This window comes from Labrus bergylta, chromosome 19, assembly GCF_963930695.1.
Source record: "Labrus bergylta chromosome 19, fLabBer1.1, whole genome shotgun sequence".
NCBI classification, from domain to species: Eukaryota; Metazoa; Chordata; class Actinopteri; order Labriformes; family Labridae; genus Labrus; species Labrus bergylta.
In genome coordinates this window covers 1,702,292-1,725,783 of record NC_089213.1, presented here as the reverse complement: position 1 = coordinate 1,725,783, position 23,492 = coordinate 1,702,292, and the positions used below count along the sequence as shown (strand labels likewise).

General features: G+C 41.5%; 1 protein-coding gene across 1 annotated transcript; it reads left to right on the top strand.

Annotated features, from left to right (window-relative positions):
* The first annotated feature begins 6,591 nt into the window (after positions 1-6,591).
* Positions 6,592-15,150, top strand: LOC109976538 (collagen alpha-1(V) chain-like). The gene is made up of 13 exons (XM_065948395.1): positions 6,592-6,603; positions 8,752-8,805; positions 9,041-9,148; positions 9,229-9,282; positions 9,496-9,657; positions 10,121-10,174; positions 10,324-10,359; positions 10,482-10,535; positions 11,202-11,487; positions 11,745-11,851; positions 12,203-12,271; positions 12,379-12,615; positions 12,906-15,150. Exons 1-13 carry the CDS (start codon positions 6,592-6,594, stop codon positions 13,050-13,052), a joined length of 1,380 nt encoding a protein of 459 aa, XP_065804467.1. The 3' UTR covers positions 13,053-15,150.
* The last annotated feature ends 8,342 nt before the right edge of the window (positions 15,151-23,492 follow it).

Below are 23,492 nucleotides of genomic sequence, written 5' to 3'. Positions count from 1 at the left end.
GACCTGTGTGTGTTTTCTATAAATGATAATAAAATAAATTGTTAAAAAATCTTTTCACACAAAAAAGAAAATGGTACTGCAGATTTTCTTTCAGTCTTTTTCTGTTGTTAAAAACTTGTTTTCCCTGCCAAACATTAAAAACATGTTGGTCTCTGATATGAAGCTCTGGTGTAAGTTCAGTCAGGAAGACTTTATATTTGCCTTCACGATCGGGTCTTTCTCTCATTCTTCCCTTTTTGCACGCTCGCTCACGTTTCCCCTGTTATTCTCCAGCTGTCATTGGATAATCAGCTGTCTCGTCAGCGGTACTCATCTAACCAATGGCATGGCGTTCCTCCTTCATTGTCAGCCTATCATCGTTCTGCTCTCTTTTAAATGTGATTCTTTCTCTGCCTTTAGTTCCTTCATGTTGATGTTTCGTGCGCCCCTCCACCTCCCCATCACCGCCCGTTTTCACAGAATCATCATCCATCAACTCTTCACCCATCCGGTCTCATCATGTCCTCAGCTTCAGCACTATTGCGCAATCAGTGGAAACGAACACTTCAGGTGTTGGTAAACAAAAACATGCTGTAAAGTTAACTCCTAAGGCCTTTGCTGAAAGGTTGGAAATGTTGCAAAGTGAAAGAAAAGCTAAGCTAAACAAGGCTAGAAAATTAAGAGCAAATGTGCAAAAAGATGATAACAAATCAGAGGTGCAACGTGTTTATAATGAGCTTGTCAATTTGTGTGATGAAGTAAAAGGTATTCATGGGTCTGTGTTGTGTGTGTTACCTGCTGATGAAAAGGAAAGGCATGAAACCTGGTTTAAAGCAAAAATGATGTTTAATGATGAGTGTATTGCTCACATCAAAAGGTGGGTGGTATAAAAAAGTTTGCTGCGAGGGACTAAACACGGGAGTGAAGCTGTGACGCGCTGTCGTTATAAATGACTTCCAGATCCAAGATGCTTTAGTCATTTATTCTTCCAAAAACAAAACAAGATACTACAAACGCAGTTATCGGGTCATCAAATCAACTTGTGATCGCAGTGCAGTGTAGTGTGGCGGTCAACAGAAACTGTCTCTTCCCACGCTCACCCCCTCTCTCCATCCAAGCCAAAAACCAGGTGAACAGGTGAGTGCGGCTCATATAATCACTGCCATCACCACGAGATTTCCGGTGAACACACCCACCACCAGGAACAAGCAGACCGTAAACAATAAACAAATCAGTAAACAACCCATGACACCAAATACACAATCAACTTACATTTATGGCTCCTACAGGTGGTATCTTCTGAACAAAATGCATGCAAAGGTGATCATGAACTGGATACTGGTGATGATGATGATGTCAATCCCGAGGACAGTGTTTCAAATGTTTCTTGCAAATACTCAAGCAGAAAAAGCTCATCCAGTGGAAAGTCAAGCACAGCTTCCTCTGCAAGAATTAAAGCCGAGGCTGATCGAGCTGCACTGTTGGCTCATGTAGAAGCTTTAAAGGAAATGCACGCTCTGGAGCAGGGGTGGCCAACCAGTCAGAGACTAAGAGCCACATGTTTTACTGTCTTACTGCAAAGAGCCACATCATACACACAGGCACACATAAACATCGCCCTGTCCCTTCACCTCTCTTCTGCTCTCTGCCTCACTCTCCTCCTCCACGTTCTTCTCTATTTCTCTCTCAAACACACAGATTTAAAATAAAAAAAATAACAATAGCCTTGACACTCACACACACACCTTCACACACACTCACACAGAGACACACACACACACACACACACCCTCACACACACACACCCTCACACACACACACCCTCACACAGAGACACACACACACACACACACACCCTCACACACACACACCCTCACACACACACACCCTCACACACACACACCCTCACACACACACACCCTCACACAGAGACACACACACACACACACTCACATACCTCTGCTCAGCCACATTTACTGTATATGTCACACACCAACATGATATTGACAAAAATGGACTTAAAACTAACTAAGACCACAGGCCGGTCACTGTCAACAAGGAACATTGTGTGCACTGTCTCACACACACAAACTCTCAGTTCAACCAAGTCCACAAACAAAAATGTAAAAATTTACAATAGCGTCAATAACAAAATGTGTGAAAAGTTTTACTCTGCATGTTGCTTCTAAGTGGGACTTCTAGCATTCCTTGCCTTCAGTGAGAAGGCTACAGAAGAAAATGGGCTCTCAAGGGAGGACATCAAATTCATGGAGAGTGGAAAAGTCAGCAGCTCTGGAGGACGGTCACTACAGCCTGAAGTTTCCCTTTAAGAAAGACAGCCTGTCCCTGCCCAACAACTTTCCGGTGGTGAAGCAAAGGTTACTTGGTCTGAAAAGGAAGCTTTTGAACAACAAACAGTACCATGAAGAATATAAAACATGCCTCAATGAGTTGATGAGTAAAGGCTATGCAGAGCCAGCTACACATCATTTGGATTGTAGCAGTGGCAAGGTGTGGTATATTCCCCACCACGGTGTATATCACCCAAAGAAGAGGACTCTGCGAGTGATGTTCGACTGTGGTGCAACGTTCAAAGCGACATCTTTGAACCATCAACTCTTGCAAGGTCCCAATCTCACTAGCACCTTGCTAGGGGTCCTCCTAAGATTCAGGCAAGAACCAGTTGCAGTCATGGGTGACATACAGGCGATGTTTCGTGACAGTAATCAAGACAATGATGGAATGAGAAATAAATATTCCTAAACGAAGAAGACATGTCTGTCTTATTTCGAATTCTTACGCTCAGGATCGAAGCCGTCAAGCGCCTCAATTAATAGGCTAGATTAGTCCGTCTATGTAGATCCTCAGTGGCTTTAAGTTTTAGGCTTAGCCGCTATACTATCCAAAAATATCACTCCAGAGGCAGAGCACAACATCGACAGCTGTTCTTCAGAGATCTAATCAGCATCAAAACTATCCTAAATATCTTCATCATCATTATCAAACAAAACCATCATCATCAATAATATCATTAAGGTGGTAGGTGGTCATAAAGAGCTGGGTCTTTAGCTTTTTCTTAAAGGTGCAGAGGGACTCTGCAGATCAAATGGAGTTTAGTTCCTTTCACCAGTAGGGGGCGACAGAGGAGAAGAGTCTAGTTAGAGACTTAGGACCCTGTTGTGAAGGTTGGATCCAAGGGGCAACCTCCGTTCTCGAAAAATGAAGCCTATGCAGAAGTACAAAAAACTGCAGTTCCTCGAGGTTCCTCTTGAGGCTGGCTGCAGAAGCGCCGGAAGTGCCATAAGCCCACAGCCAAAAAAGCCCGTTTTTACCACAGGAATCAACATGTTTACAGCCTGGTTCAAAAAACGAGATATATCTGAGAAGTTGACGGCCCCTTCTCCTCACACTGTGGGGGGGGTGAATTTTTTGATGACTCATCAGTTTTGATTTGATGAAGGATAAGAGTTATTCACAATAAGGCGTGTAGCTGACCTGATTGACAGGTGGGTGCGGTGTAACGGTTTGTCAGGAGGTTTAAAACCCGTCTCAGCTCTCAGCCTGTGGGTGACATCACTCAGGCCATCCGGGGGAGACCTCCCTCACAGCGAGCTGTTGAAGAGAAGCAACTTCCTCTGTCTCTGCAGCTCTCTGGGCACCTCGATGGACCAGTCACCAATAATCCACACTGTGTCTATAGGAGAAATACAAAGGTGTTCAATTAATGCCTCAGACAAGACAAAATGTACAGTTAACTACATGTGACAGCTCAGGCTGTTTTTTTGTTATGAGCCTCATCTGCAGGAATAATATTGAACAAGGTAGCTGCAACTCATCATAATAGATGCCAGTCTTAAACACTATTTTTTCTAATACTTAAAGTTTTTGGTGTGAAGCTGACACTGTCCACAGACTCCATGACTTCACAGGTTCAATAGAAAACAAATATCTTATAATAAATACTAAATACTTATTTGTTCAGTTGTCATGTTCACCTCATCGCTGTTGACATCAGTAAATATAAAACACAGACATTCCTCTTTTTGTCAGAACAGTAACATGAACTGTATGCTTTGTAATATTGATTTCTTCTGGATGTCTCATATTTATTTACAGTTTATGGATAAAACTTTGTTAATGTATTTCTCTGCTAACACTGACAAAGTCTAACTGCTCTGACAAATAACTAATAACCATAGTTGTATATTTAACAAAGTGTAGTTTTAAGACTTTAATTACATATTTGGGTTGAATATAATTCGTTTTAACTGTGTTGTAGAAAAGTTAAAGAGGGAGTGTAGACCTGGATCAGAGAGTTAAAGTGAGGAGGAGCTGGGGGGCGCTAGTGAGCACTGCGTGGATTAGTCGCTTTCTGTGGAGCTCTGTCACATCGCTAAAAAGTTGCTTATAATACACACTTTCATCTAGATTTCTCAAAAATGAACAGCTCTGGAAGAAGTGTCACCAAGGGGAAACCCTTAAATCCAAAATCTGCCTCCAAGAAGGATGGTGAGGATGGACCTGGAAGGGTCTGCAACTGACCATGAGACCCGCAGAACAGACCTCGAGAAACGGTGAGAGGAGTTGATGGAGAACAACACTGCCATGAAGCGCAAGCTGACCGACCATGAGAGCAGATCCAGACGCTCCAATATTCAAATCACCGGCTTACCTGAAAAGGTGGAGAAAGGCAACCCGACGCAGGTCATCGCGGAGTTTCTTCCAAAACTTCTCGGGGCAAATCATTTCCCCAGCAGTCTGAAAGTGGACCGGGCACACCGTATTGGCACACAGTCGTCACCTTCACGTCCACGCACCATGATCGCCAAAATTCACCACTTTCCAGAGAAGGAAGAAATTGTGAAGCTTGCCCGCCTGCAATCTCCTTTGTCTTTTCATGGAGTCCGGATCAGTGTGTTTCCCGACTTCTCACCCGAGATTTCTGAACAACGCCGAGCGAGGCAGGAATTAAACACGGTCTGATCTTCACTTTCAACGGCGAGCAGAAACTATTTCAGAAGCCTGCAGATGCCGAGGCTTTCATCGACAGGTTTATTACACCTGCTGCCACCCCGTGATCTGTTGGAGCCTCCGTTTCAGCTCGATGCTGCTCTCAGACCAACATCTGCCTCTGGGTTTATCTGCTTCCACAAGACAGTAAAACAGTTCCGAGTTTTGTTCTCTGCCTATTTTAATGAGTGTTTCAGACATGTGAGGGCTGACGGAGCAGGTCAGAAACTCCACCAGTCATGTACACCATGTTATTATTGGCTGACTGTCTCTTAAGACTCTTTCCTACAGGGTTTAGTTGTCTCTCAGTGTTTATGAGGGGATCCAAGTGCCTCTTCGTTTGGGGAAGTGGATGGGGGGAGGAGGGTTCACTGTATGTATACAATACTATATATTGTGTTTTGTTTTGTTCGCTCTTTCTACACTGCGTCATCAGAACCGTTATGTTGACTATATAACAACACTGTCTCAATATAAACAATGCTTTCATGGTTATCAGTAGTTCATCCGTTTCGCCACAAGGTGGCAGTTTGACCTCATTGACCTGGAATGTCAGAGGCCTTGGAACTAACTTAAAGAGAGGCAAGGTTTTTTCCCATTTCAAATCTTTATCCGGAGACATTATGTTTATCCAAGAAACTCATATCAAACACACGGAGCAATGGAGGTTAAAATGCAGGTGGATATCACAGATATATCAGTCAACCTTTTCTTCTAAAGCTAGAGGTGTAGCCATATTAATCCGTCGAAATATCCCATTTGAGCACATTTCAACCATTTCAGATCCAAATGGCAGCTACCTTAAGAGTCACTGGTCACATTCTGTCTCGGCAGCCTGCAGGTAACGTTATTGAACATATATGCACCCAATTTTGAAAAATCTGCCGTTTCGCATTGCCACGGACAAAATCTAGTTCTTAGGAGTTGATATCCCTAAAGGCCCTAAATTAATTTATAAACTGAATTATTTGAACATGATAGAGAGACTCAAAGCCAACTGTAGGTATCCACTGAATGAAGCCGTAGCTTGACACTCCCAGAACTCCTCTCTTCAGTCATTTTCATCCAAAAAATCCACGGGACCAAATGATCAAAGTTTAAATGTTTACTTAAACATAAATAAACAAAAAACAGATACAGGTTAGTCCAAAACTATACAAAAAGAGAGATGAGGAGAGAGAGGTCAAAAGACTGTGTGGCTCCACTCTCTACTAGTCTGAACTAAGCCCCTCCCCCTCCCAGATCCAATGAACAAAAAGTATTACATGCATCCATAAATGTAACATGATGAGCAATAAGGCTCCTACACCAACATTGAGTCCTGGAGACTGCTACCGCTGTCTATGTTAGGTCGAGTAAATGCAATCAAAATGATGGCACTCCCTACGTTTCTTTACCTCTTTCAAAATGTACCTATATTCGTGCCCAAAGCCTTTTTCAAGCGACTAGATTCCTTGATGTTGCCTTTCGTATGGGGTTTCAAAGCACATCGTATCTCTAAAAAGCATATCACTAAGTCAAAGTCTGCAGGTGGCCTTGGTCTCCCTGACTTTCGGTACTATGATTGGGCTGCAAACTCTAGAGCACTGATGTACTGGAAAGATGCTTATCCAGGTAAAGTCACCCCCTCAACCCCTTCATGGCTGGCAATTGAACAGGATCTTTTGAAAACCTCCCTCCCCGCTCTTCTATTTTCACAAACCAGATCCCCTGCAACTATTACGGGCAATAACTTTAGAATCACAAACTCTTTGAGAATTTGGTATCAAATACGGAAATCATTTAAATGACCTGAAACTTCTGCTTATACACCTGTTTGCTGCAACCATGCCTTCCCTCCTTCAATCACAGATAATACTTTCAGACTCTGGTGGAATAAAGGCATCATCACCATTGCAGACCTTTATGTTAATAACACTTTTGCCACCTTTCTACAGTTAAAAGAAAAATATACACTGCCAGATTCGCATTTCTTCCATTTTCTCCAGATTAGAGACTACATCCGCACAAATATTTCAAACTTTCAGTCAATGCCAACCCCAAGCAAACTTTATAATCTTATAAACCAGAGTCCTGACTCGAAACGATTAATCTCCAGATTTGTAGATCTTATCACAGCACATAACCCTGTTTCCACACAGCACCTAAAAAGATCTTTGTGTATCAGTTGGTCACGAGACCTGGGAAACCTACTTTAAAAACATTTAGAGTTGTTCTATAAACTCCAGACACCAACTTATTCAATTTAAAATACTTCATAGGCTTCATTATTCCTGCACCAAATTGCACTCCTTTTATCCGTCTGTTTCTCCAACCTGTCCAAAGTGTAAATCAGCTGAGGGCACTCTGGGTCACCTATTCTGGTCTTGCCCTAAACTAAATAAGTTCTGGTCAGATATTTTTAATTGCTTCTCTGAAATGTACAACTTTGACATTACACCAGATCCTTTTACAACCATTTTTGGCGGAATTCAACATTCATTAAACTTGTCTCATCTACAACAAAAGACATTACACTACGGCATGGTTGTTGTGAAGAGGAATATTCTGTCTCTCTGGAAGAGTGGAGATATACCCTTTTTAGGACCTGGCTACAAGAAATGACTAACCTGTTACATATGGAGAGGGTCCCATATAGTGTCTCTCTCAGCTCTACAACCTTTGATAAAATGGGGAACCATTCTTGTCTTACTTATCAAAGACAACCTAAAGTTTTATTCTGCTTGTATACGTTTGTGCAAACAGTTGTCCACACTACTTATATGTCTAGAAACCATGTACTTATACTGTCCTAGGCCAATGAGACACACCGTGATCTCTTAACAGTTGGCGCTGATTCTTTTAAAAAAAATGTTGACTTACTGTATTGTAAGATATCCTATAAGAGCATGTCTTTGTTGTTGTTTTGCTTTATTTTTGCACTGCCCTATGTTTCTTATTTTTCTAATTCCTCTTTGTCTTTTTGTTGCTGTGCTGTTTGTTTATAAAACTGAAAATGTATAAATAATTTTTTATTTTTTTTAAAAGTAAGGAGGAGCTGTTTTTGTCTCATGTGTAAAAGAACCTTTAGCAGCTTAAACTCAAAGCCACTGAGGATCTACATAGACGGGCTAATTTAGTTTATTAATTGAGGCGCTTGCCGGCTTTGCTCCTGAGCGTAAGATTGCGAAATAAGACAGTCCAATATCTTCTTCTTCTATGGAATATTTATTTGTCCTTCCATCGTTGTCTTCATTAATGTCATATGTGTGATGTTCAAACAATAATCCAGACATTTCAATTCAGATTCACTCTGTCACCTCATAGTGTACAGCGGTCAAAAAAGTGTATTTACTCCCCGTCTAGCAACACCTGACACCCCAGTGAAAGTTCCTACCTTCATAGATTATCATCTTAACCACAAGGCGACACCTGCTGGAACTATTTGTGTTCTGCACTTCACAAACATGGCTCCTCCAGAACCTTTACAACCTCATGAACAGAATTGACAAAGAGGAGATGACACTCACTTCAGCCTGTATCTAATTATAGGTGTTCAATAAGTAACAGAACAAATCTTAAATGAATGGACCATTTCTTAACATTATACTCTGTTGTACACGTTGTTGATTAGAAGAACATGTGTGGCAGCAGCGCTACAGTAATAAAACATTTCCACATAATAATCCTGAACATGTCTAGAAGATCTCAGGCAGACTGCTCCTGAAAACATGTTTTATAATCTGCATTTGTTGAAGCTGTGTTACATGTTTCACCTGCCAGGGTCCTGCTGGAACGAGAGGACCAGAGGGACGTCAGGGAGAGAAGGGAACCAAGGTGAGTTTAGAGCTTTATAGTGTATTCTCACTCCCTGTGGTTCTATATGAAAAATGTAAATTGGTGATAGTTCGCTTTAATGATCCTGTTATAAATCTCTACTTTGATCTCGTTTTGTGAAATGATATTGAAGTTTAATTTATTATGTTGTTATGTTGCTGTGCTGCTTTATTAATACTGTGACAGTACTTTCAAAAACATGTTTTATTATAATTCTCATCATCATTGTTTACAGGGAGAAACAGGTGCTGTTGGACCCCCAGGAAAAACTGGACCTGTTGGTCCCCAGGGTGTACCAGGAAAACCAGGAACAGAGGGTCTCCGAGGACTTCCAGGATCAGTGGTCAGTAAAGATTGTGATAGTGACTGCATGGTGTGTTGGCTGGCCATGTCCTCCTAACTGTGTTTCTAAATATGTTTCAGGGTGAGCAAGGATCTCCTGGACCTTCTGGACAGAAAGGACCACCTGGACCTCTCGTAAGATAACAATGCCTTTTATTTCCTTTTCTATTTGCACTCTGCACTCTCACAGTGCGTTCAGTAAAGAGAAGTTGATCAAACAGATGTCCGTTCTCCAGCTGCTGTTTCTTTCAAACCTCTAACTTTGTCTCTTATCTCTCCTTTTGTCTCACCAACAACCTCACCGCTGTTTCCTCCTCTCCTCTTCTTTCTCTCCTTCTCCTCTTGCAGGGACCTCCTGGTTTGCCTGGCCTGCGTGGAGAACCCGGTTCCAAGGGAGAGAAAGGACACCCAGGTCTTATCGGTCTCATTGGCCCCCCAGGAGAGCAGGGAGAGAAGGGAGACAGAGGTATGCCTGGCCCTCATGGAACCTCTGGACCAAAAGGAGAGTCTGTAAGTCGCACTTCTTTTAAAACCTTCAGAAAAGCAGCTCAACAAAATGATAAACCTCTTTTACATCGCCTGTTAAAGATGGGAATGTTATCTCCTATTTACCCTTCACAAAGAAATCACAGAGCCACAGTTTTGGTAAAGTAGTTCTACTGGTGTGCTGGAGATAGAGACAGAGGTGTGTGTGTGTGTGTGTGTGTGTGTGTGTGTGTGTGTGTGTGTGTGTGTTTATGAATGTTAAAGCTGTTTGTTTACATGTTGTCCCTCCTGCTGCATCACCGTAATGCAACGTAAAACTCCACACTGGGACACCAATATTACGCTGTTGCAGGTGAAATGTAAAAGCACAGAGGCTAAGTGACAGTGGAGTTTCTTACAGCATTGCAGTGGAAACTGTTGAATTTCATGATAATAAACATGTTTGTAAACTATTGTCATGTTGAACATGTCTCCGGTTTTGTTTCAGGGAATGGCTGGAGGAACTGGACCCCTCGGCCCTGCTGGTCCTGCTGGTCTGCCAGTGAGTAGTCCTGTTTGTCTTGTGAACATGCTATCTCTCTTTGTTCTTCCACTTCACTTAGTTCCCCAGATTGAATAAAGTACCAATGCAATGCAGCAAAACACTACGCATGTCATGGTCACCAAACTAAAGGCTCACCTCGTTTACAGGGTCCTCAAGGTGTTAAAGGAGCCAAGGGTTCTTCTGTGAGTATTCTTCAACAGCGTTTGTACCTCACAAACAGAATGAGATTGTTCCTGACTCCTACATCAAATCTGATCTGATTCTGTGTTTGCTCTTAAATCTTTCCCCTCTCTGCTGCGTTTAGGGAGGATCTGGTCCTAAGGGAGAAAAGGGAGTACAAGGACCTCCTGGACCTCCTGTAAGTACTCATGCACTCTTTGTGAAAAGAAAGACAATTACATTCTAATCTGCTCAGTATGGATGTAACGATTCACTCAACTCAAGATATGATCAAATCATCATATTGGGTTCAGGATAGGATTTCATCCCGACTTTCTAAATATTATAAGCAGCAGCTGCTATCTACAGCGACCATCAGAGGTAACTAATCCCATTCACACACACCGACGACCAAGCAGTGGGAGCAATTTGGGATTAAGTGTCTTGCCCAAGGACACATCGGACATGTGGATGCAGGATGTAGTGATTGAACCCCTGAGCTTCCGGTTGAGAGACGACGACTCTACCACTGAGCCACAGCCCCACAAATCCAACATTTAAAAAAACACATGTATAACACAAAAAAGAAAATCTCTTGAAATAGCAGATTTGCAGCCTATTTTTCTGTCATTGATGCACAGAAAGCTTTTAAAAGACTCAGAATGTTTTTCACTTTGTGACACCTGATGTACATACTGAATAGTAGTATGTAGAGGCGGTTTTGAAAACAGACACATTATCCACATCTTCACTTGCTTAGTATTTTTGATTGTCTCCTGAGGTATCGTTACATCTCTACTGCTCAGTGATTTCACCTCGTTACAGTTTCTAAGTTGATTTATTGAGATGTAAACTTGCTTCCAAGGGCCCACCAGGTGAGGTCATCCAGCCCCTGCCCATCCAGAGGAGCCCCAAGTCCAAGCGCTCCATCGACGCCAGCCAGCTGCTCCCAGAGAGCGACTCAGACATGCCTGCATCCGACGCCACTGGCACTGAGTTCCTGATGGGCAGTGAAGGCATGGAGGAGATCTTTGGCTCTCTCAACTCACTGCGACAGGAGATAGAGACCATGCGATTCCCACTGGGTACCCAGGACAGCCCTGCTCGCACCTGCCAAGACCTGCACCTCAGCCAGCCAGACCTCAAAGACGGTAAGGGAGTCAACCCACAAGCCTGCTCAGCGTAATAATCCCTGCATCAGGTTTTGATAATGTTCTTTGTGTGGTGATCATCGTCAAGTCAACATGTCGATGAAGCTGATCAACATATATGAAAGAGAGAGAGTGGGGACTGACATGAGAGAAAGGAGCCACAGGTCGGAATCAAACCTCTGACCTCCTCGCCCAACCAGCGCCCCATTCCTAAGAGTTCTAACATTTACATTTTACTTTCTCTGCCCCCCCTGCAGGAGAGTACTGGATTGACCCCAACCAGGGCTGCTCCAGGGATGCCTTCAAGGTTTTCTGTAATTTCACTAATGGAGCAGAGACATGCCTGTATCCCAGCATCAATACGGTCAGTATATCACAAACACTTTAAAATCTCCTCATTATCCTTTAAAATAAAAGACATGTTAGTCTCTGAGTGCAACTTTAAAAACATTGAACTGATGTGGGAACATTCGATGTTGGTGAAGATTTGAAGACTCTGATTGCTCCCTTTCTAAAAACTCTTTGCATCCTCGTGTGGTTTTTGTACATTAATAATCAAACTAAGAAAATCTCAGCATGAATAAAGTTCACAAACACTTGAACAAGGTTGATGTTAAATTTTATTTTACCCACAAAACCTGTTTGTTTTATTTGTTAAATAATAAAAACATCAACATCTTCAACTTAACATGTGATGTGGTTATTATGTTTTCAGGTAAAGATGAGCTCCTGGGACAAAGAGACTCCAGGATCCTGGTACAGTCAGTTCTCCACTGGCAGCAAGGTCCGTAACCTTCTGTGACCTTCTGTGACCTTTAAGATTATAGTTTCATTCTTACCTTAACTTCCTCTGATCCTCTTAATGACCTCCTCTTCCTCATCCTCTACCAGTTCTCCTATGTGGACTCTAATGGCGAGCCTGTGGGCGTGGTCCAGCTCGGCTTCCTGCGTCTCCTGAGCATCCAGGCCCGCCAGAACCTCACCTACCACTGCCATCGCTCGGTGGCCTGGGCCGACCGAAGCGCCAAGAACAGCTACAACAGAGCGCTGCACTTCCAGGGCGCCAACGAGGAGGATCTGAGCTACGAGACCAACCCTTACATCAAGGCCTTGGTGGACGGCTGCTCTGTGAGTTAACACACATAAACCAAACCTCCCTGCTACACCTAAAGGATACATCTGTGGAAACGACCTTCTAAATGTTTGACCTGTCTAATCATGGACATTTAAAAATCAAGCAGCCTAATCTAAAGTGCATCAGTGATGAGTTTCTATATTTCTCTAGTTCTGATGCAGTTACATAACGTGAACATAAAAACACTTTTACAAGAGTAGACCTCATTCTTCACAATCTTACCACCCTAAAGAAAATGCTTCCTGTTTCTGAAACGTGTCTCTCTCTCCGTCTCTGTCTGCAGTATCGTAAGGGCTTCGATAGGACAGTGCTGGAAATCAACACGCCACAAGTGGAGCATCTTCCTCTGCGGGATATTAAGGTGTCAGACTTTGGGGAGAGCAACCAGCAGTTTGGCTTTGAAGTGGGACCTGTCTGTTTCCAAGGCTAAAAACACACACATCCTGAGCGGAACAACACTACAAACACTCACACACATGCACTTAGAGACACATTGATATAAAAACACATACATGCCCAGTAATTTGTAAATTAACTTGTAAATGATATGAAAACACACACACATACACACACTGAGATACACAGATGCGGTTGTGGGACAAACAAGCGCTCACACTCAAGTACGTGCCTGGGAAACTCAACATCGTCCCAACCAATAATGGACGTCAAAAATAAGTCAAGAGGAGAGAAATAAAAACTCGCAGAGAGGAGATCATCGTTTGGGCGCACCACAGCAAGAAAGGAAGAAAGAAGCCAGGAGAGAGTGTTTCTGAAGAATGAAACAGTGTTGTTTTACCAGCAGCCAAAGAGGCCGGCCTGAGACAGAGAACAAGCCGGCGACATCTGAAGCCCCTTGTCTCCGATCCCCCTCTCACTCCTCTCTCCTCCCCACGGTCTCCCCCTTTTTTTATCCACTCATCCCACTTGCTCTACCTCCTGCTTCCTCCTTCTAAAAAAAAAAGGGTCACACTCGGACTTTATCTGCATTTCTTTAATCTCACGTTCACACTGCGGGCAACATGGTTGACAGTCACTCTTTTCAGACTGAAGAGCGGTGCAACATATGAGGCTGAATGCATCCGTACGGTTTGAAAAGTTAGTTTCGGTTCACAGCTTTGGTGTTAAATGCTTCAGTCAATTGAGAATTGAATGTTTTGAATCAACTTTCTTCTCTAAGCCAGCACTCCCACTCATGAACCTAAAAGAAACCTGCAGGCGCCAAACTTTGGAAGTAAAATGACGGCCAGTGGTCAGTTCAAATCTTCTTTATGGGCTCAGTCATCTAGCTGTCTATTTCTGTGACATGTGTGTAAACACTCAGTGACTTGTCAATCGTGTTGCTCACATTGGAAACACTTTTTAACTCACAGCTCTTTTCTTATTGTATCAAAAGGAACCAAAGAAATAAAGCCACCAGTTTCCTCCCAGAATGAAGAGGGAACCAACCGAAGGATGCCATGCTTGTTAGATTGAAGTTTTTCTTTTGTTACAGCGGCTTCTCTTTATGATTATCTTTCAGTGTCATTAAAAACACTCTATAAATGTGATTCACAGCTCATACTAATGGTTGAAAAATCTTTCTGGTGTGATGCAGCAAGGATTGTAGAGTCCAGTGAGAAGCAGGAGTTATTCTTTGTTAGACCTGTTTCCTTTGAGAGCAGCAGAAACTCTCTTTGAATTGTTGGTTTGTTACGCAGGACAAAACTTGCTGCGTGCAGTGAGGCAAAATAAAGATGTGTGGAAACCTTGGTCAGGGAATTAAATAGCCATTGTTTTTGTAAGCTGTGCTACGCCTGATGCTGTTGTACTTACATGCTACTTGTGCCTTTTAAACAGCTGATTGGTCTTTAAATCAAGGATCAGGCTATGAGGGTCTCCATCCCACACCAGTCTAGCATTTACTGAGTCACTTTCTGGGTACTTTGATTTTTTTTAAATCCAAAACATGTTTTCTGATTATCAGAACCTCGTCAGGGTTTAAATATGTACCTGGGAGCCCTCTCCCATCTTTGTTCTCCTACAGCAGTGAATTAAATGCATGCAGAAACTGTGTGGCAAGGTGCTAATTATACCAAAGTATACAAGTTGTAGTATTCACTTTCCACCCCTCCTTCACTCTCTTTAGTCTCTTTTATAATTTCATGAAGCTTTTTTACTGGGGAAAATGTGCATTACATTCCATTTGTACAGAAATAGTGATATTCTATTGTATTTATTTAAAACAAACAGGGTGCTATGAGATAAAAAAAAGACCACCAAATATTCACGTCAAATGTGGTATATTTCATTTGTATTTATTTCCTGTAGCTGACACTCAAGTGTTCAAGTGACTAGAGTGACTTACATGTTCAACTATCTTCCAGCTTGAGCTAAGGTGCTTCTGTTCACGCCCTGTCCAAACTCCTCCTGTAGAACCAAAGAATCTGTGGCCATATTTGATTGTAATATCCCTTTTTTTAGTGTTTTCATCAACTGTACTGTGCTGTTCAATTTTGCTTCCACTGTAATGATTAAATGGTGACTCTCCAGCTCTGTCGTTGCTACTGTTTCACTCGACGTCTATTGGTTTCAAACTCAGCTTCTTGCTTAACTGGGCTTTTAAATGCATCAAAGAAATTCAGTTCACTGAGTCAGTCCCTGCATTGATCAACATGTTTAAATATTAACACAATCCTCTGAGCTTTAAAATGAACATCTGTGATTTAAGTGGGCATGTTGTGCCTCCTGCTGCATCACCGTAATGCAACGTATAACTCCACACTGGGACACCAATATTACGCTGTTGCAGGTGAAATGTAAAAGCACACTCCTACTGTTGCAGCTCTTTGAATGGTGACCTGACTTGAGGCACCCGAAGCAGATCTTTTCAGCTTTTCAGAATAAAATTTCAGAATTTGATTCTGTCTGACACTGCTTTCTCCATAAACTTCCTGCATTTGTGCAAAGTATGTCCATTCTTCTTACAGAATATGCATGTAATGAATGTCTTTTCATTGGAACTTGTGGTCAGTGTCTTTGCTCCAACATTTGTCTGTCTTTTTGGCCTTTCAGCTTCACATTGTTTCAGTGACTGCAAAAATGTGACTGGGTTACATGCAATTTTTGCTTCCCTAGTTAGGAACTTCACAAATTTGCTGAATGTGGGGAACTGGTTTCTCTCTTCTTCTTCAATAACCTTTTGGTTTCAACTTGCTGTTAGCCAATCTGGTAACTTTTAAAGAATTTTTCTGTTTTCATTACAGTCGTTCAAGATTTCCAATGTCTTTATTTCAATCATAGCAACTTCGCAGCTTCTTAGAAAATCCACAAACTCTCTAAGCTCAAAACTGTCTTTAGGACCTATCTTGGGCCATGCTTGAAGTTTGTCTCTATAGGATTTTGCAATTGTAAATGTATTTCCATATCTTTCTTCCAAAATCTCCCAAGCAGCAGCATAAGAAGATTCTGTCCCGAGTAGGAAATAGCCATCAAGTGTTTTCTTAGCTTTACCACTTACATATCGTCGTAGGTAGTATATCTTCTCTTTGTCTTTAAGGTTCTTCTGGTCAATCAGTGTTTCCAGTCTTTGTATGTCAATGGATCCCCACTGAATACTGCAGGTTCAGGAACTGGAATTCTGTTGTCACTTAAAGCAGAACTCGTCAAGCTGCTTGACGAGTTCTGCTGTACTGTCAGAAGAAGAGGTGGTCGCAGCTTGTGGAACAGGACACATTTGTAGGGGCAGAGGACTTGTAGGAGCTGGCACTTGGTTGTCTGTTCCTACCTCATACTCTACAATGTCTGTCAGGTCTTCTTCAGTGGCTTTAACTTGATTATACACCTGCATTCTTGCTCTTGCTGCATTGAGACCTTTTACTGCTTCCAAGTGCTGTATTCTTCTTTTCTTTTCCTCAAGAGTCTTTTGTAGAGCTGTAAACTCATCTTCCAGTTGAGCTCTAATACTAGCTTCTTCTTCTCTCTTTAATCTTTGTTTCAGCTCTTCTGTTTCTTGCTCTAAACGACGCTTTACAGCTGCTGCCTCTTGATCAGCTAACTTCCTTTTAGCTTCTGCTTCAAGACGCTCTATTTCTAGTTGTTCTTTTTCTTGTTCTTTTAATACTTTCAGAACAGCTGGACTTGCAGCGGCCTCAGCTGCAGCTTCTTGTCGTTTTACAGAAGATTTGCTTGATTGTTCTGAACCGCTTTTCAATAAAGAAGTGACAGAACCTGATTTGTAAGAGCTTGAGTCAAAGAGAGAACCTGCTTCAGGCCAATCTTGCTGTTCTTCTGTAGTTTTTCCATCAAGTTGACTTGAGACTTTGGACACAATGAACTTAGAAACCTCTACACACCGATCTACTTTTCGACGAATGTCTTGGTCTGGAGCTGAGACTTTGCGTAGTTCATCATAAACACGCTGGATATCTGCAGAAAGACTTCAGATAAAGGCTCTGTTGATTTGGATAATGACTGCTTCGATGATTTGACTTGAATTTTCCATTTGTCATAAATGTAGTTGAACCTTTGTTGAAGCCCTTTAATTTTGCCATCTTGCATTTCTTTACCCTTCTCTGTTAAGTATTTGGTTCTTTGGCTTCTTCTTGGTTGCTGCTCTCCCTCTTGTTGGTCTTCAGCATCACCATCTTTTCCTTTATCTGCACTATCCCTCACTTGAACTGTAGGCTCATCTGTCTTTGACATCTATCACTATTTTGACCAACCTTTGTAAATAAATCTCTTTAACCTTTAAATTAACAGTATCTTAAATGTATCACTTGACAGTTTTTTTTTTGTTTTTTTTTAAAGCTTACAAAAAATGAAATATTATTTTAAATCAATAATTATATCTCAAGTGTACTTATAAGAAAAAACCTAAATGTGCAAAAACAGCCTATCGTAACTGAATATTACTTTTAAAAGATGCTTAATATAACACTTCAAAATACTCAGAAACTTTAGGATCAAATGACAAACTGCCTCTAATTATTTCTAAGCGCACACCTTTTTTAACTTTACACTTTCAAAGATATCTTAAGCAGCAAGCTTCTTTAGATTCGAGAGCACAGAATTCAAAACACATATCACACAAAAAACAACTTTCACATTAAATTAGCAAACCGTTACAGAATCCTTCTTCTTAGACAACCCTTTACTTCTTAGTGTCCAATTTCTTAATGGATTTTTCTGGAAACGATGCTCTTAAAACTGTGCGTCATTTTACTTCCCTCTCTCTCTCTGTAGTGTGTGTGTGCGTGCTCATCCTTCAGTCCTTGCCGACAGCTCTGCAGGCTCCGACAAGCCCGATGCAGCGCTTTGATCTTGCCGCCGATCGTCAATTAAGTCACTTGTATTTAATAAAATGATTAACTTAAACGTAAAAATATTCTACCAAAACTAAACTTAAATACAACCTAATTCTTAATTTCTACATAATAAAGGTAAACAATAATTGCAACAGTTACACAGAATATGAGCAATTAGTCCCAACTTTAGCTGTGAGTGTAACATGCAGGAAACAAGACCCTGTAAGAACCCTGATCTTGTTTGGGGTAAAGAAATGTTCTAGATGACTGTTTTCTTGTTCCTGTACACAGGCGGCTCCAGGGAGGGGCTCCCCTCGGATAGCCAAACCTAAAGCACCCCCTGTGGCTAAATCATATTTTCTTATCTAATTTATTCACATGTGACTGTGAGTCCTGCAAATTGTAATTTTAAAGAAAACATAAAAAACAAAGTGTTTTTCTGAACCTGGAGTAAAGTTAATGAATACGCTGACATGTTGGTGATCCAGCCGAGTTTGTCTGATCTGTGATGCTGGCTGTGTGTGTGCAGGCCATAGACTGTAAATATTACGTTACTGCCTAAGTCTGGTTTAATTTTACAGTCAGCAGTGAGCATGTAGGCAGGCTTGAACATTTCTCCATCAGATGAATATTTCACCATTTGTTTAAAATGAAGACCTTTCAAATGTTGCAGGGCAGGTGTAAGTGCACGCTTGTATGTTTGTGCCTATAGGTGTGTTTAAGCATCAGAAAATCTTCTTTTTGAGAGCACCATCACTTGAACTTGAGCAACCCAAAATCTCCAGCAAAAGGGTGTCTGGTGCCTCCTCTGTTTCCAACCCTTTTTAAGTGATTTCACCTGATTTTTATTTAAAAAATGTATTTATAGTTGAAAACTTAGAATCCAGACTGTTAGAGGTCACATGAGGACAATAGTAAAAAAAAGTCTGAAAACACAAGGGTAGATTTTCACATATAACCTTTGTTTTTAATGAGTGATCATCATTAAAATCCTCCAAAGAGCGCTCCTTTACAAACACTTCCATGTTGTTATTATTTTGAACTAAATATGAAGTTTGAAGTTCATGACCCTCAGAGATCCGTCCCCTGAGGCCTGAATAACCTTAAACCACAGCAGTAGTTCAAACTGTGCCAATTTTGCAATGACAGTGGGAAACCTTCCTAAGGGGGCCCCATCTGACAGCACTCACTCTTGTTGCCCCACAACGCTTATCATAAATGATTCCTGTGAAAACCACTAAAGGAAAATGAAGAGGAATCATCTGCTAAGAAATGATTTAGATGCATTATCACATGCTTTAATGTTATTGTTGTTATTTTCAGGTTTTGTGTCTTTGTTTGACGGGACAGTGGACAGAGTAGAAAATCCAGAGAGAGAGAGAGAGAGAGAGAGAGAGAGAGAGAGATTTGGGAATGACATGTGGGAAGAGAGCCGCAGGTCGGACTTGAACCTGGCCCACCTGCTTGGAGGACTATAGGCTCTGTACATGGGACGTGACCTAACCGCTAAGCCATCTGCTGCCCGTCACTGTTATTGTTGAGTTAAAACTGCAATCGAGCTTTTTAATGATGGAACACAAAGTAATAGATATTTACAGTAATCACAATACCAGAATTTTAAACGTGGGCCTAAATGATTGTGGAAAAAAATCAAATGATATCGACAACAAAGTCCAAAGCACCACATATTTAGTAATTTCTTCTTCTGTAAAGCTTGCAGACAAACTCCTACAGACTCTTTAAATCGTTGAGAGTGTGTAGGAGTTCCTCCCTCATGCACCTTTCTTATATAAAAACACAGTGAAGAACTTTGATATCGTATCGATCATGACAACAAAAGGGAATGTTCCTTTCTGAATGTGGGGTGTAGAGAAGTGTTGAGGGGAGACAAATGTGACGGCCTTAATTTAAAGTTGTTAATGGAGGAGGTTATTTAGCAGGGTGGCTGTGGTGGAGGGCTCCAGTGTGATATATTTTCATGGGGACCGGATATTACTGGAGACGCCCTGCAGAGATCAATAAGGCATCATGTTTTAACCCTTTAAGAGCCAGAGTTTTAATATCAAAACACCACCTTTGTCTGCCCCGTCCCCCTAAAATAAAACCCCAAGTGGTTCATGCTGTTTATCCTCATATACTCTTTATAATGTTTTGGGATGTTAAATTTGCCTTTAGGCTCTCAGGCCATGAGTTTACTCAACTTACAAACACAGGCTTGTTGAAGTTTTAATTCAGTTTCAGGAAATCCCATCCACCATATTCACCAGATGTGTTTTTCTCTTTTCTATTAAGATAAACAATTAAGGTCAAATTAGCACAGGACATCTGTGTTTTTTCCCTCTTACATCATTTCACTGATGTTTCTCTGATTATTTGTCTTATTATTTGAATGTGGTAAAGCAGGCGGAACAAGAGGAGCACATGAGGTCATAAAACTGTTTCACTTCTCTTCCCTCCAAAATGTTCAACTCTTGTCAGAGCTCAGTCTCAGTCACATCAAAACGAAACTTATCACACTGGTCAGGTGATTTCCCAGAAACAGCTCAGAGGGGTTGTGCTGTGTTTGTCCACTGGAGGAGGTCTAAGACTGTACTCCACTCCTCAAACAACAACTGGAATAGTGTGGCTGTGTTTAAAAAAAAAAACAGGTTTACTTTGTTGATCTGCTTCCTGCTTTAGATAGGAGCAGCAGCTTGGCACAGAGACATGAGGAAGGCGTTGCATTCTGGCCCGGATCAGTGTGACTCAGCTCTTGTTAGCGTATCATATCTGGTTATCTACTTTCATTTCCTGCTTTTATGAAACAATTCTGAGCCCAGAGTTAAAACATAATTCATCCCCTTTGCTTTATAGTGACAACAAAACAAACGCTGAGTGCGAGGAATCAGATGTTGACGACATGTTTGCCCTGCAGTGACCTCCAACAGAGACCGTGTTTGTGTGTCTGCCATTTCAAATAAACAACAACAAGCGAAGACACAAAATGGCACCATGCAGCGTTCTCACAGTGATGGGTGTGGCCACATGTGCTCGCATGTATGCAGAGTGCAGACTGTGTTGCATCTGAGCTTGGTTTGGCTTTGATGAAACTTTTAGTGCAACAAACGGAATCAGTGACTTTTAAAGAAACTGCAGGCAAAGCTCGTGCTCAGTGAGGAAGGTTTAAACTGCAGACAAAGTTCATAAAATCACAATGATTCCTTAAAAAGAAGATGATGACACAAAGTTGTGATTGCGATATAAGATGCAACGTTACAGTCTATAGTGTTACACACCAAATGACTGTGCTGATAATCACTTAAAGGGGAGATATTATGAAAAATCCACTTCTTCAGTGTTTCTGAACATTTATTTGGTAACCTGAGAGTCTACTGACCCACAACATGTGAAATAAACCCATCCAGTCCTTTGTTTGTGGTCTGCATAAGTCTTACAACACAGAGAAAAATGCTCTGTTTCAAATGTGCTCTCCTTGTGATGTCACAGTGGGATTCTGGTTAAAGAATATCCCCTCCCTTCCCCTGGTATCTCCACCCATGGACTCCACCTCCAGCCTAGAGAAAAACTTTTGTGCAGGTCGGCCATTCTTATTCTCGCTACAGAGGAGTGATGTCTACGGGGAAAACTCAGGGGGGGGTCATTGCATTTAAAGAGACATACACACCAAAACGGAGCGTTCTGAGAGAGCTGGTTTATACAGGGTCACAAACCTCCTCTGGTGCTTGATTCATGTTATATTTTGACCAAAGCACAGCCACAGATGTTTCATTTAGACCACAGGAAAAAAAAGGTGTAAAAGGAGGATAATATGTCCTCTTTAATGAGATTGGCGGAAATTTAACCACTCGGTGCCATTCAGGCTGCACAATGAATTGTGATTTTATCGTTATCACATATGAGCATTCGTAATAAATACACAGCAAAAATTTTATTTTATTGCAATGGATTGAAAAAACACTTAAAGGTAGAATGTGTGACGTTTTGATCCAGTAGATGTCGCCCTCGAGCACCAGCATGAAAACACGACAAACTGCTGTTAGGCCACACCTCCTCCATACCAAAGCCTTCACTTTCCTCCAGCGTCACACCTCCAACCCCCCTCTACTCACTTTCACACGAAACAGTCAAGCGCAAACGACAGACAAAATTATTTAAGTCCAAGACAAATTACCCCAAGGTAACAATAAAGTGTATCGTAACGCAAAACTGTCCTCGCCTAAAGCTGCAATTGCCCGTGGATATTTGTGACGGAATAAATCTGTGAAGAACAAGGCAGGAAGAATAAGGACACTGTTTCAGGGTAAGATTATTAGGATTTAAAGGAAGAATGTGCGACTTTTTGATCCACTAGTTGTCGCCCTTGAGCTCCAGCATGAAACCAAAACAAACTCGCCACACCTCCAACCCCCTCCTCTCGCGTTCACACGAAGGAGTTTACTGCTAGTGGCGGAACAAAATTGTCCTTAGCTCGAGCTGCAATCACCAGTTTCCTGCATTGTTGTGTTAGCATGCTAATGTTAGAGCTTTTTAGTTAGCTCGTAGCTTCACATTGTTGTGTTAGCATGCTAATGTTAGCGCTCTTTAGTTAGCTCATAGCTTCACATTTCATGTAAACTGACACAGAATGAGCGTGATCTAAAAACTCTTACTAACATCCAAATAATCAGTGAGTATGTTCTTCTTCTTCTCTCTAGTTCTTGACTAAAACAGCTTTTATACACAAGGGGAGGAGCCGGCCGTCCCGTCCATGTAAACACGGCTCTGACAACAACACAGCCAGCGGGACTCGAGCTTCTCCCTCACTGTAGACAGTCAGGACTCAGAGACACATTTACACAGGACAGACTGGATTTATGATTTATTTATGTGTCCAATGTCACACATGCCTTCCTTTAATGTGGTCCAGAAATGCTTTCCCACTCAGTGTTCAACTTACCAGCTGTAGGGAGGCCTGTGGATTACGGCCATGTCACACCTTTTGGATGCAGTCGGATGAAGCTGAACAAACTATCAGCTTAATTAGTGGAGAAAAACAAAATTAATCTAGAAGTGACATGTTGCAAAAACATGTGCTCTGTTAGACATGAAGAACAGCAGCCAGCTTTTGAGGACACTTTAATTTTGTTAATTTATTTCAATCCATATCGTTATTGAAATATTGAACAATGTTATCGTTATTGAATATTTTTTCTCATATCGTTCCATTGCATATGTGGTAATTGTTACGTCCCATCTCCATTATTTGAATGTGATTTGTAGTTTTATTTAAAAGGAACAGATTTTTTGAACATCACCATAAAGTATAGATCAAATCCTTTAATTAAAGGTATCTCATCATTATATTACACAGAGCTCATCCTGCATATTTTATGATTATGTGTAAACACTGAAATTAATTTAACTTTAGTTCAGGTTGCATTCTCCACAAGTCTCGTTTTGTACATTTGAAGCTTTTATGTTTCCCCCCAATGATGACAAAAGTCCATCCTCGCCATCTTTATGGCAGTATAACATTTCTGATGTGGTGATTCGTGTTATTTCTGTTCATTGTCAGTCTTTTTCTCTCTGTGCGAAACTTTGATGCTGCT